The 14,874-nt window shown below is 37.7% G+C and overlaps 2 protein-coding genes across 2 annotated transcripts in view; both read left to right on the forward strand.

The window, feature by feature from the left end:
- Nucleotides 1-14,874, forward strand: part of LOC144662989 (uncharacterized) — a 220,762-nt gene that overhangs the window by 202,036 nt on the left and 3,852 nt on the right. The window lies entirely within an intron of this gene.
- The window catches only part of LOC144664122 (uncharacterized), a 152,936-nt gene that overhangs the window by 134,210 nt on the left and 3,852 nt on the right, over nucleotides 1-14,874 (forward strand). The window contains exons 25-27 of the mRNA XM_078525249.1: nucleotides 8,484-8,570; nucleotides 9,337-9,505; nucleotides 11,926-14,315. Of these exons, the coding sequence (XP_078381375.1) occupies nucleotides 8,484-8,570; nucleotides 9,337-9,505; nucleotides 11,926-14,315 (2,646 nt within the window). The remainder of the gene's footprint in view (nucleotides 1-8,483; nucleotides 8,571-9,336; nucleotides 9,506-11,925; nucleotides 14,316-14,874) is intronic.

Genomic DNA, 14,874 nt, shown 5'->3' on the forward strand with positions numbered 1-14,874 from the left:
GCTTCAAAAAGCCAAAATTTCCGAACTAGAGATTGAAATACGAAAGAAACGGCGGTTTTTTCTCGGCCAACCGGGCCTTTAATTTTCCTAAAAGCTGGTTTTTCAGCGCCTCAGTAACAGCAAATTTAAATTAAATTTTCTCAAGCATGGGAAGGAGAGTAAAGAGAATATGCATGTTGATATCAGGGCTTTAAGGGTTATCACAAAGAGAAACTGCCAACAATTCAGCTTTCAACTACAATATGAGCAACCACAATTAATTGCCAACGAGACAGGCGAGCGAAAACGCGAGCCTGTCTCGGCGGCAGGATATAGAGCCGTGCGTAGTTCGAGGGCTATGCAGAAAAAATCTCAGATCTTTCATCTCGATTTTCGCGTAATCCGGTTCCGTCAGTGATATTTTTTTGACCATTTTAGGATGTAGGCGGAAGTTGTCGAAAACACAATTTCTGATGTTTTTAGCCAATCCATTCAGCAGAATCTGTTCAGCACGTGCACACTTTGTTGTAGTTTGGCCAATCAGCGCGCTACTAATTTGTTTAGCACGTGCATGATGCATTGGCAACTAAAATTCCCAGACAAGATGTGTCTCAGATAACAGAGGTTTCAATTCTGTTCGCTTCAAAAAGCCAAAATTCCCGAACTAGAGATTGAAATACGAAAGAAACAGGCGAGCGAAAACGCGAGCCTGTCTCGGCGGCAGGATATAGAGCCGTGCGTAGTTCGAGGGCTATGCAGAAAAAATCTCAGATCTTTCATCTCGATTTTCGCGTAATCCGGTTCCGTCAGTGATATTTTTTTGACCATTTTAGGATGTAGGCGGAAGTTGTCGAAAACACAATTTCTGATGTTTTTAGCCAATCCATTCAGCAGAATCTGTTCAGCACGTGCACACTTTGTTGTAGTTTGGCCAATCAGCGCGCTACTAATTTGTTTAGCACGTGCATGATGCATTGGAAAGAAACTTGAATTAAACTTTGTTTAGAATTTTATTTCATTTAAGATGAAGGCAAGAAATGCATTACAAAGCTTCAAAATTTCCAAAGCTTCGAAAATTTCGAAGTCATACAAATTTGCATGCGAAATTAAGTTAGGTCTGGCTATGAAAACAACACGGAAACGGATTTGGTGTCGTGGATTTTATCGATCATGACAGGAGAGAGCTATTTAGAGTTTTTTTTTCGTTTCTCGAATTTAAAAATTAAATGCCCTATACTTCATTTTTTTACTGGATTGTCTAGCTTTTTTTTCTCGAACAACCGGGCCTTGAATTTTCCTAAAAGCTGTCTCAACAACAACAGTTTAACGTGACATTTGAGACGTGACGCATTGCGCGTGATGAATTATTCTGGATGGAACCTCAAATTTGTTGGATACTCACGTGTTGAGTGGATTTAACTGCAGTGTGGAAAGTTTGAAATGATTTGTTTTGGCAAATCTTTGTAAAAGTTTGCTTTTTGTTTCGTAATTTTCCGAGTTCAGTGGGTCATAGCAACTTTGATTAAGACCTTTAGGACTTTAAAACAGCTAAAACAGCAGAAACCTTTCCAAAATAGCGGCATCGAACAACAATGGCTTGAAACTCTCAAAAAGCATGGAGTTTACAAGATTTCTAACTAAATCTTCACTGCTTTGGTATTATTTTAGAACTTTTTCCTCATTTATTCACAAAATCTCATTTTATTCCAGAAACATTCAAGATTTTCAAAGAAAACGCGCAATGTTTATTGATCGGACCAAAATCATAAAGCGTACTTTCAGCCAAACATTTACAATTATCCTACCTTCTTCTCTCCCGTTGTACTCGTTGGCATTTCTACCGATAGGTACCGCTAGTTATAGAACATATTGAGCCATTTACCTTTTTTGTTTTTGTAACACCAAAAAAATATAAACAATTATTTTAATGTGCTACTTACAGGCACTAAGGAATGCAGTTTTATTAAAAGATACAGGATTTGTACCTTTTCAGAAACAATTTTTCAGGACTCAGATGGATTTTTTTAAAAAAAATACATTTACCCTCTTTCAGTCTCATCGTGTTCTCCATTTAAGCATTGCTTAAGTGTCTGTTATTTGTTACCTGCATTTTACAGAGTTCCAGAACTTTCCAGGACCAGGACCAGTAATCATTTTCCAGGACATCCCAGTCCTGGGAAACACCACAACAAAAAAACTGGTTTTCAAGGGCCCAAGTAAAACCCTGAAGTTAAAACCCTTTGCAAACTTTAAGGAGGTGCAAGAAACAAATCACTACCATTCACTTTTGTTAATTATGTCAATTGTTAACACAATTTACTTGAGAGCTTTAATTGAAACTTAGTCAGTGATAGTTTTTGCATCACAATGAAACTTAGAATAGAAGCTTTTTTATAATTGAATTAGGGTAAAAACTAAAGAAAAATGATTTTTTGTCAAAGAAGCAGTCCAACTTATAAGCAATGTTATACTATCTGCCAGTGGTTTCTTATTGCTACAATTCGCAAGAATTACTACACTTTCTTTAAAAACAGGTAGCCCGAAGTGATTTCTGAAAAATTGCTAGACTCTCCTTCAAATTGCCTTGAAATAAACTCTCACCAGACTGCAAGGCATAAATGGCAGGCAAAGGTGTGACTGCTGGAAAACAAGGGAGGCATAATTCTTGGCTAGTTGCCCATGAGTCTTTGAGGAGAGCTATCCTATTTACTCTTATCCCCTGCAGCTGGGCGATGAACAAAAACACTTAAGACATGCACCCAATGGGGTAAAGGTCAGATTCTATACAAACAGTTAGAAATCATATGAGTTGTAATTGAAGCATTATAAGATAAGTACTAACCGATTGAAGAGGGTTTCTTTGCTTTGTACAGCCCTTCAAATTATCATATTTTCTCCCATTTCCTCTTTACCTCCATTGTAAAGTCCCAAGAAAAGAAAAGAAATTTTTATAAGTTGGCTTGTGAAAGGCTACAAAAGAAAACTGAACAAACAAACATGAGTAACAGGTCACATAATTGATTGGGGTGTGAAACCTTTTAAAGTCTTGCACTTAAGTCTTTGCTCTAATGAGTTACAGATCTCTTTCAGTGATTTTACATTGAAAATGTATGATAGGTGGTTAATATGGTTATTTGTAGTGAGAAAAATATGACAGTTTGCATCCAGCATAATTTAGTGAAACTTTTGTCAGGCTAGCTTGGGTTAGACCACAAATTATAAAATTCAGTGCCTAACAAATATTAGTTGCCTTGCATGTCTGGCTCGCATGTTTGGCTGAATCGCATATTGTTTACGTACATGTACACTCAAAATTATGGTAGACCATTTCCACACTCATTTTCCAAAATAATCACAATTTAATAAAAAATGCAAAAAAATGTTGAATCCACATTTAGTCTAACAATTTTAACAATTTCAAACTGTTCGCATTTTTAAAAGGCATTTTTCTGTTTAATTAAATACATCCATTTTTGTCTGATTTTGCTTTGTTCCCATATTAAATTATGAAAAGGTGCAGGCCTAATAGTGAAGGAAGCATTTTTTGCAAAAAAAAAATCAGTCTGTGTTTGGTCATACATACGTAGACAGTAAAGTCTTGCATACAGTCACCTCTCGTTGGGTCCTACCTTATCGCAGGACAAATCCACTCTTGAAAGCATATTTTATTGCGTAAAGGCCTTATTACATGAGCCGGCCTAGTCCAGTTGGCCGGGCTGGCTGGGTTTTGCCAGGATCTTCGAATTCCCAACGTCTGTTAGACGCAACACTGAAAAGTTAAATTTTGCGATTACCGGTGCATAACAACTGGGCTAACCCAGTTTGTTGAGTTCTTGGTATCACGATACCAGCATCTCAACTAGCTGGAATTAAAATGTTCCATTTCTTTATGGTAGCAGCTATTAATTTTAACAATTTCAGCAAGTTGCATGAAAATTGCTTAAGTTGAGTACTTGCTAAAATTTTTCTCGGTCAGATATAATATCCCTTTAAAATGATATCGAATACGGGTAGTCAGGAGTTGACATATTATTCACTGACTCTTTTTCGTTTTTTTTGTTAGACGTTTCGGCTAATACTTAAGCCTTCATTAGTAATGAAAGCGAATTCGTTGTTACACGTTATTTAAAAAGAAAACGTAGCGCGAGGCTTGCGCGCGTGACCAGAAACGTTACTTCTGAAACTCTTACGCTCGTGCAATGCATTTGTATACTTCCGGGATTTTGATGTGACCACATCAAAATCCATATTGTGGTGTGATTGATGGTCATGGGCAGCAACTTGGGCAGAGTTGTGGTCAAATGTTAACACAGCCTTTCTGTGCTCCGTAATTCGAGTCTTGAGTGGTCTCTCTGTTTGACCATAGTATACAAAACTGCACTGCATGCAACTGATTTTGTACACTATGCCTGATCTTTGATGGTCAGAATCATCTTGCTCTTTAGGACGTGGAAACAGGCTGTTGATAGTTACTTGAGGTCTGTACGATACTCCAACCTATTGTTGTTTCAAAACGTGACCAATCCTTTCCGAAACGCCCTGCATATATGGAAGCACTACAAATCCGTTGACATTGACATCGGCGGGTTTTCTGGTTAACGCCCTCTCGCAGTTGTTGATAAAAGTTAAGGGATAGTTGTTTCCGCTTTGACTCGTTGCGTTTCTTCTCTCCTTCCTTCGTTTGTTGATGGGATTGTTTTTTATTCTTTGTAGCAACGTATTGATCACGGATCTTTGGTGGCACAAAGGGTGACCTTAAAGAAAATCGAGATAGCGGTCGGTTTGAGTTGGTTTTCTGTAAACATACACTTGAATTTCTGTGTCGCGTCTACTTGTGATCGTGTCTAGAAAAGGCAAGCCTTGCCCATTTGAGTTTTCTAGTTCCAGTGTGAACTGAATTTTTGGGTTGTAGCCTCTCTTTGGTTATTCTAAGGGCTAAATCCACTGGAATGGATGTGAATAGAGACTTTACGTCGAAGGAGGCCATCACTTCGTCACTGGTGACTGAAAACTGCTTGATTTGTTGTGCGAAAACAAAACTGTTTGGCACTGTAAAAGTGCTTCTTCTCAAAGGGGAAAGAACTGAAACAAGATATTTGGACACGGCATACGTGGGACTACCTATACTGCTTGTAATGGGTCGTAAGGGCCTTCCAGGTTTGTGAATTTTAGGAAGACCGTATAATGAAAAACAAAACAGAAAAACAAAAAATGAAAAAGAGTCAGTGAAAAACCGTTCAACATTAAGTTATAAGTACCCCTGGCTCATTTAAATATGCTGAAATCAAATTTATTTTGCAAACCAAGCCAGCCTGGCTCATGTAAGCAGGCCCTTAATGTGAACGGTAATTAAAGGCAAACAAAAAAGGATAGAGAGACAAGTAAGCTTATGTGTCTTACTGTACATAATATGGGCTTGTGGGATGGTAAACTATTTATTTCACTGGCTCTCAGCCTAGCCAGAAGTGCAGGAAACGTTCTACATTGTGTGCAAAATTAATATTAATTTCATTCAATAAAAACAATACTGAGGGCCTATGAACAATCCTAATCGATAAGTCTGATGACCAGAATTCCAAATGATCGATCGATTATCTGTAATTGGTGCATTTCGATCCTCATTACTATTCCGACTAACAGATGACGTTCCCTCATAGGTCCACCTAGTAGTTGAACGGCTGTTATGCTTTCTGATCGTAGGTATCCATGCTTCAGGAATTTCAATTCCGCTGTCTTTATTGATGTTATTAGAATGAAGTCTTATTTAGATAGCCTCTTTGACCCTAAGATCTGGAAGCGATATGTAGATGACACTTTTACTATATAAGATAGAGACCAAGTCGACGGCTTTTTGCAACATCTTAATAACCAAAGGCCTACTATTTGTTTTACCATGGAAACCGAGAAAGATAACAGCATTCCCTTTCTCGACACGTCAGTTTTAAGGGACTCAAACGGCCTTAGCTTCCTACTACCAGTGTATATAGAAAGCCCACACACACTGATCAATACTTAGCCTATGACTCACACCATTCTCAGTCAGTGAAGTGGTATTGTTAAGTATCTATATGACCGAGCCAAACACCTCGTAACGAAACCATCAGTTATCTCTAAAGAAAAGAAACATTTATTGTCGGTACTTGTTTCTAACGGTTATCCTTCTAGTTCATACGAAAAATTACTAAGACCACAAGACCAACAGCCAACAACGAACCCACGCAGGAATCAAAAAATCTACTGCGGTTTTACCCTACATTAAAGGTGTGTCAGAGGTTCATCGCCGCTGCCTACAACAACAAGGCGTTAGCACCGTCTTTAAATCTGAAACAACTCTTCGGTCTTACTTAATACGAGTAAGACTTCATTCTAATAACATCAATAAAGACAGCGGAATTGAAATTCCTGAAGCATGGATGCCTACGATCAGAAAGCATACTACAGCCGTTCAACTATTAAGCGGACCTATGAGGGAACATCATCTGTAGGTCGGAAGGATCGAAATGCACCAATTACAGCGAACCAACGTGCATAAATAGCGACGCGTAAACAATCGACCTCATCGCATGATTAAGACTAGCAGTATTTCAGTCCAAACGTCGCGATCAACATATCAAAGCAATTCTATCGTGAGACAAATGAATAGACATTCATTCCTATCTAACACCACAATGAACAATTTTTACATCTTTAATAACATAGAAGTGCTTTAATGACGCCATTGTCCCAAACACAATATATTTTATTTACTTTTTTATATAAGGATACCGACTGTTCTTTGAGTTCTTAATCTTTTGATCGATGTGTGTATTTTTACTGATTATGTGACATAAAGTTATTGTGTATTATAAAAATAAAATTAGTATGGGTAATCAAATGGTGACGAGTGAAATTAGGAAATAATTTCACGCGCGTTTTGTCAACATTCTTATCATTTCCCGAGCCTTTAGGCGAGGGAAATTATTAGAATGTTGACAAAATGCAAGTGAAATTATTTCCTTATTTCACGAGTATACCATTTGATTACATTTTAATATCATAGGTGACAAATTACGTTTGCAATCTTAGGTGTTTTTGACTGGCACATTGCATCGCGAACACTGAGCTTTGAAAAGTTGAAAGCATACATTCTGCTTAAGTTCGCAAGGTTTTTTAGTCTTTGAGTAAAACCTTTCAGAGATTCCTTTTTGCCGTTGACAAAAAGTTTCAAAGGTGAATCAACTGTCAATTTTTTCTCACATTATGACCATAGTTCGTCTTGAATGAACTGAAAACGGCGCCCGTGTAAAACGCTCAAAAATCCGCTCGATCCCATTTATGTACTTGGCTTAAGTCTTGCAGTCGTTTTGACGTTTTGAAATATAAAATATCATCAAAAGTTTTAGTACATAGCCAAGGCTAGCTGGCTAAGATGAAATTCAAGCGAAAATGTACAAAGTTTAAGCCTTAAAACATCTTTTATTCCGGACGCCATCTTGCCGCTAACTACGTTGCCATGGCAATTTTATAATTTCATATGTGAAACTATAAATTAACGTTGAAATTTCGCGCCAAAATTAAGGAGTAATTTGTCACCTATGATATTATTATCATAATAATTATTATTATTTCATAATAATTATTATTATTATTATTATTTTTGTTATCAAGTCAAAAATGAATAAAATTAGGGAAGACTATAAATGTAAAAAGAATTCTTAAGAGACACGAATAGAAAGTAAAATATGTGATAATGAGGCAATAAGATATTTGCACGCGGAGTCAGGTAAAGAGTTTGGCGCGAATATTTAACTCAGGGTTCAATTTCGTATTGAACAGCACCTAAAAAATTACCTTATTATAGGAAATTAACGCGTCATGAAATTAACGCGAATTTCAAACATTCGCGTTTTTTTAAGTCGCGATAATTTTTGTTAACGTTAATTTCCACACCGTTAATTAAGTGGAGCGTTAATTTCCATGACATTAATTTCCATTATTTTGGCCCCAATTCAATTTCTCGTTACAGTCTAGACGTTCTTGACTCCAAGGAAAAAGCATTGTTTTATCTGCCACTATCATTGATACTGCGAGGGACGCTCAAAGTGGAAAAAATACCATGATCATTGTTTTCGTTTAAGATTATACGCCTACAAGTGTTGAAATAAACTTTTCCTGTTGTCTACGTCGTGTTAATTTCCCTCATTTTGAAATGTTACCCCCTCTTTCGCATTAATTTTCTTTATTGGGAAGTCATTTTTCCAGTTCAATTCGCGTTAATTTAAGTCGCGTTAATTTCAAATACCTTAATTAGCACAAGCGTTAATTTCCAATTATAAGGTAAACAATCAAACCTTGATCTGCATTTTATCAACACAGAGAATTTTTTGTCTTCTTAATCAGCCTTAGATAGACTATGTTCCTCTAGATGCCTCCGGAGAAAAAAGTTATGACTTCATTATAAGTGAAGTGCAAAATAATCACCAGAGATAATGTTTTCCACTGTTTTTTTTTTTTTTCATCTTCAGAAATTTTCTACCCAGTCCGATGTGTGGAGTTATGGTATACTATTATGGGAACTGTTCTCATTTGGCGAGACACCATACCCCGGTATGGTAAGTAATTTTGGACTTGTTTCTTGTCTTAATTGTGTAACGAAATGAAGGGATATTGAAAGGAATTGTCACTTGCTCTCTAACATTCTTACGGTGATTACGGTGATTCTCACCATCTTGCATTGCTTTGGTGCACTGCAACGACCTTAAATGTTAAACTTGGTATAGCACAGCGAAAAAAAGGAAAAAAGTTAAAGGAATCCAAGTTAATCCAAGTTAACTATAACAAAATTCTCGAATCTGATTGGTTCTTAGCATATCCTATTTTTCAGCAAACCGGAGCGCTCGCAGCTCAAGTGTCCAATAACAAGGCTTGCGCGCTGGGCATATGCGTGCGCTTTTTATTTGGTTCATTATATTGTGACTGAATACTCCTTGGTATTCTTAAAACCTTCAGCCTCAAAAAATTGCATTGGATGATAAATCGTCATCAAGTTTCGCTTTGTCCAATTGTTTCCTCCAGTTTTGTTCTACTCATGATTAACTGGTAATAGGAATTGGTGTCATCCAATTCTGTCTGTGACTACTCATGATTAAATTAGATTAAAATTAAAACAAAAATTGAGTTACGCTAAATTAATTGAAATTAGTTAAATATTAATATTCCAACAAGCAATTGATCATTTGATTTCTTGTTGTTGCGGTTGCTGCTACTGTTATTTTAATTCTGTTTGTATATTTTTAAGGCCTCTTGGTCGACCACTTGAGTTAAACAGGAAAACTAAAATGATATCTCCGTGACGCTTTTTTTTCCTTTAATTTCTAGACTAACCGTGAAGCTTTCGAGGCGATCAAAGGTGGATATCGTATGGAATGCCCAGATGGATGTCCTAAACAAATTTGTGATGTAATGAGGAACTGCTGGAACATTGATCCAAAGCAGCGGCCAACATTCAAGTCAATACTTGGAGAGCTAGATGAACTTCTATCTATTGGTAACTGTCTTAGTTACATTAGAACTTAATTCATGCTTTCACGGAATTTGAAATGACTCACAGGAAAAATTCAAATGTCATTTTATTATTAGTCGCCAAAGTAATTGCTTTTCAGTTGGAAGACGTAACTCATGTCAAAATTTTCATAGATAAGTTCAAAATTCTTATCTATTATTTTAACCCTCGGACGTACGGGGGTGGGTGGATGTTTCGCCTCCTCGAGTTTTCTTAATTTTGAAAAGGGGATTTACTATACAATGCAGAAACTTTCAGTAGCTGTTCACTCATCCCTTGCGGAAATTTCAACTACATGTATGTGTACGTGATTTGTAACGTTGCCATGGCAAGGTCATAATTACAATCATATTTGGCCAAAAATCGTTATTTTTGAGATACTTTTTAATTTTCCATTTTTAAAAACAAAGTTGTACGATGTGTTAAATTTTACATTCCATAAATATTCTGGCTTGATTTTGTATCGATTCCCGTTATTTTCTGACGTTCTAAGAAAATAGTGGAATCCAAGATGGCGGCTCTGACGATGACTTTGACAAAACAATGCCCACGAAATGGAGACAGAAACTGAAAAGAAACGACTACTTAAAAATTAAATCAAGTTTTGCGTGCGGCCAAGTTCCAAGAGCACAAAGAAGCGTATGACTTGCTCGAGACGCAGCCAAGAAATACTATTGACATCAAATAGGAATATGAATCAACGCGTCTTTTGTTTTGTGGCGGTAAGCTGAAGTGAGGGTTGGAACGGAGACATCTTCAGAGCGCCAAGAAAATTGAAATGACAGCCTTCGAAATTCGCATCAATACTGACTGTCCACCAATTCACCATTCCTCAAAAGTACTCTGAGAGAAAGTGTGTTTGAAGTGTTTGAAGAGACGAGATCCATCGGTTAAACGATTGAATTCATCACGCATTAGTTTTCACTGAAACTAGTATAGCTATTTAAAATATGTTATCAATTGCGTATTTCATAACCACACTGAAACGAAGCGACATTCCAGAACGATGACATTTTTCCTTTCCCGTATCTAAAAGAAAAGCAATGTTGGCGAATACTTTTATCCTAACGCACAGGACAGCCACAGAGCAAAAGACGCATCGATCTGTCTATTAATTTGAAGCGAGTGCCCCCTGTGCACTTACTTCAATATTTTCTCAGATTAAGTAGCGTCCATAAACTCGGTAACACGCTTCTTAAGGTCGCACAGGACCCTTGCAATCATTAGTATGTATTTATTTAAAGAGTACGCACGAACTGCGACGACCGAAACCAACAACAAACGACATATTCATGAGAATTTTTGTTTTTAAAGTTCTTTGTTCAAGTAAAATATATTACAAGTTCAATTACCATTAATTGTTTTTAGCGTTGTGTCCCATGCGCTGGAACATAGCGAATTACCACAATTAGATTCACAGCTTTGAGTATTGCAGACATTGTAAACATTGACTCGGAAGGTACTCTTCAGAAGCTTCAAAACCTGCAATTGTGTGTCCAGGTTTCTCCGCCGATATAGAATTTCAGGAAATAATTCTCGAGGAACATAAACTTGGTGTACTCTATTGTGCTATGACAAGAGCGAATTTTTAAACGTCCTTCTCAAAATGAAGATAGCACGTTTCAAAGTTTAGATTTTACATTTTTCCTCTCTTAGAAGCCATTAACTTCTAGCAGTTTTGAAATCGAAAATCTCGTTCTTGTCATAGCACAAAAGAGAATATGATTTATCACTAGGTTATAGAATCATTTAATTCGGTGCGCTTTTCTAGCTGAAAACCTGGACACAAAATCGTATTATCTGCAGTTAAACTTTTAAGAGCTTGTAACATCACAGTAGACGGTCATCTCTCTGTCGATGTTCAAAAGTAGCAAATTAAAGCTTTATTAATGAGCAAGGGTCCTGCGCGATCTTAAGAGTGGATCAATGGCGAGGAATAAATCTTTATTCTTTGACTGAAACCTACGTTTGTCGTCGTATCAAGACTAAAAATTAAAGCAGGATAGTGAGCCACATCGTTACAATTTTGCAAGACCATTTCCAATAACCACCATTCTGAAAAAATTAATTCCCATTTAAGATTACAGATGTGCAACTTTCGACTCTTTGTTCAAGAATTGAAAATTTAAAAGTGTTTTCTTAGTGGTTCGCACCGCGCTATTCTACGAAAACATATTCACTAGCTAGAGGAGATTATACACGCAGACTGTTAGTAGAAATGAAATCCTCAACATTCTCCTTTTCGAAAAATGCACACCGTCTCTACCTGCGTAAGGTTCTGCGAGACATGTATTACTAGCAAATTACCCTTTTCATAGGAAAGTGATTTTTTCAGTCTTGTATTGCATTATCTTTTCCAAATTAGCAGGTTAGACTAATAGATCTAATTTCATTTAATTCTACAGTAGTGCCTCCAGAAATTGTAGCTCGAGGTCCCTTGGCTTTGGAAGCCTACAACAAGGCCATTGCTGAAGGAGAAACGTTTGTCAAGAGGGTGCCAGCCATGTTAATTGGACAGGACCGCTCAGGAAAGACCAGCTTAAAGAAGTCACTCATGGGAAAACCTTTCAACCCAGATGAGGATAGTACTGTGGGAATAGACGCTGATCCTTCTTATTTCCATGTGTCAACTGAAGTTTGGAAAGCAGGGAAGAAGGACCAAGAAAACGATTCTGAGATATCTATTTCTTATGAACAACATGCAGCGCGACTGATTGTTGAAAATTTGAGGCAGGAAAAGAGCAGTCCCAGTGACAGTGTTCCAGAGTCTATACAAACTGAAAAGATTCTCCAGGATAACATATTTTTGGCAAGCGTAACCAGTGACAGTACTGCCGGGTCTGCAAATTCAGATGTGCCTGTCTCGCGAGATCACGATTCAGCTGAAGAAGAGAGCAATGAGTTTGTTTCAGAATCTTTAGCTTTAGATGCGCCTAATGCAAGAAGCCATAACACTGCAAAATTCTCTGAACTCTCAGAAGACCCAAAGTCCCCTGCGACGCCACGAGTTGAGACATCCACAGATCCAGAGCTAGGTGACATACCAGAAATGCCAGAAGATATTGCAACTTTGATTGAAATGAGGCTGAAAGAAGTTGATGCAGGGGAAGACGAAGAAAGCATCATTTCAGTTTTGTGGGATTTTGGTGGACAGTCAGTTTACTATACAACACACCCACTTTTTCTCACTTCAAGAGCTATCTTTCTTCTAGTTAATGACCTTAGCCGGAATCCACACGAAAGGGCCAAATCGGTTATGAAGCAAGGAATGTTTGCGAAAATCGAGGACAGCTTTGATTTGAGAACCAATCTGGATTACCTTGATTTTTGGATGTCTTCGGTTGCTTCCATAGGCAGTAGGGAAAGTGATCAAGTTGGTCCTAATTCCGAAGTATTGCCAGAGAAGCTTCCCCCAGTTTTCTTAGTGTGTACTCATGCTGATACACCTTATGGTGGCAGTGATCCTAGAGCACAAGCCAATGAAGTATTTGGTTTTCTACAGACTAAGTCCTACAAAACGCATTTATATGACGAAGTCTTTGTCGTGGATAACACCCAGTCTGGGCATGAATCTGAGTGTTCAGGTGTTGTGCGTTTACGCAACGAAGTACTTGCCGTTGCTAAAGAGCTACCACAAATGAAAGAAGCCATTCCGATCAAGTGGTTAAAATATGAGAAGTCACTTCAGGTTATGAAGGAGGATGGTCACAAATGGATCTCTCTTGACAGTGCAAAACAAATTGCGTCTGAAGTATGCAACGTTGTTGACGATAAACAATTCCATACACTTCTGAACTTTTTGCATGACCAGAGAATTGTGATTCACTTTGATGACACTCCGGAGCTAAAGAAAATGGTGGTCTTGGACCCTCAGTGGTTGATTGACGTGTTCAAGGAGGTAATTACCATTAGACCCTATCACGGGAAGGAGAAGCAATTTAGAGAACTATGGCGTAGGCTTGAGAAAGAAGGGATCCTGGAGGAAGAACTTTTAGAACACGTTTGGGGTCCTTTATTTGACAGCAAAGAAACCTCTGCGAGTCTTATTGCAATCATGGAGAAATTCAGCTTGCTTTGTCCTCTGCCTTTATCTCATGCTTCTTGTAGTAAGCAGTACCTAGTTCCATCCATGTTGATGTCTCATCCACCAGAGGGTATCATAGAGCTTGTAAAGTCTGCACAAATACCTTCACTTTTTCTCAAATTTGAATCACGGCATGTTCCGCTTGGCTTCTTCCCCCGACTGGTGCTGCAGTTCTTTCAGTGGGTTAAAGAAGAATGTTTGTGCCCATCGGACCCTCAGCTGTACCACAATTTTGCCAGATTTTACACCTCTGAAGAGGACACCTGCTCTGTAGTCCTCCTGTGTCATTCATTTTCCATTGAAGTTGTTGTTCATGGAGGGAATGCCAGTCCCGATTTGGCAGACAGTTTACAATCAAAAATGACTTTGTCTGCAGATGCCAGCCAAGGCACCTCTGATGTGAAATGTGCTCGTGCAGTGCGTAGGCAGCTGGGATTGATGCTTGAGTCCATGCGCAACGAGTTCTGCTGGCTGAAGAACATGAGGTACGAAGTAAGCTTCATCTGCCCGGTCTGTTGTCAAGGAGGTTCAGTTACCTATTGTCGCACACATTGTGCACAAGGTTGCAAGCAAGTGGAATGCTTGCACTTCTGGTCCGAGTCACAGCTATGCGACACTAAGAGTATCTCTTGCACGAAGTCTGCTGTTGCACTTAACAAGAGAGTTGATATCGAGCAGTTTGATCCATGGTTGCTACCTCGAAGCAATCAGGTAAATAATTTAAAATTAAATATTGTCTAAGGATGTTTCTTCAGTAACTTCCTCTTTAAATGGCATTAGCAGTAGCAAAGTCTAGTAGTTGCGGAAGACTTTCTTAGGTTTTTAAAGACATATCTTCTTCTAAGGTAAATGAGAAAACTAGAATGAAACGAATGTAAGGAAAAATAGGATTCTCGGGTATTATAAGTAACAGTTGAGAGCTTTGAAATGAAAGCTAAATAAAAAGTGTATGTAATTGCTCAGAACATTTATGATGATGTATCACAGTCAGCGTCGGAAAAGTAGCAGAAAATTACTGCACTGTAGAAAAATTGATCTTCTTCTTCATATTTAATGTGATTTCTTTTCAAATGTCATTATTCTAGTGAGTATTATATGTACCAAATGTGTGCAGTAGTGAAAGCTAAAAATAATTATTTTAAGTGATATCTTTAGGAGTTGTTAGTTTATTTGTGCGTTTTCTGTAAGTAAAATAAATTACATGTCTTTGACCAAATTCAATAGGAATACCATTGTAACTAAAGATGTTCATATTTCCTGTTTTGTTCAA

Source organism: Oculina patagonica, chromosome 8, assembly GCF_052425735.1.
Source record: "Oculina patagonica isolate OP01 chromosome 8, crgOcupat, whole genome shotgun sequence".
NCBI classification, from domain to species: Eukaryota; Metazoa; Cnidaria; class Anthozoa; order Scleractinia; family Oculinidae; genus Oculina; species Oculina patagonica.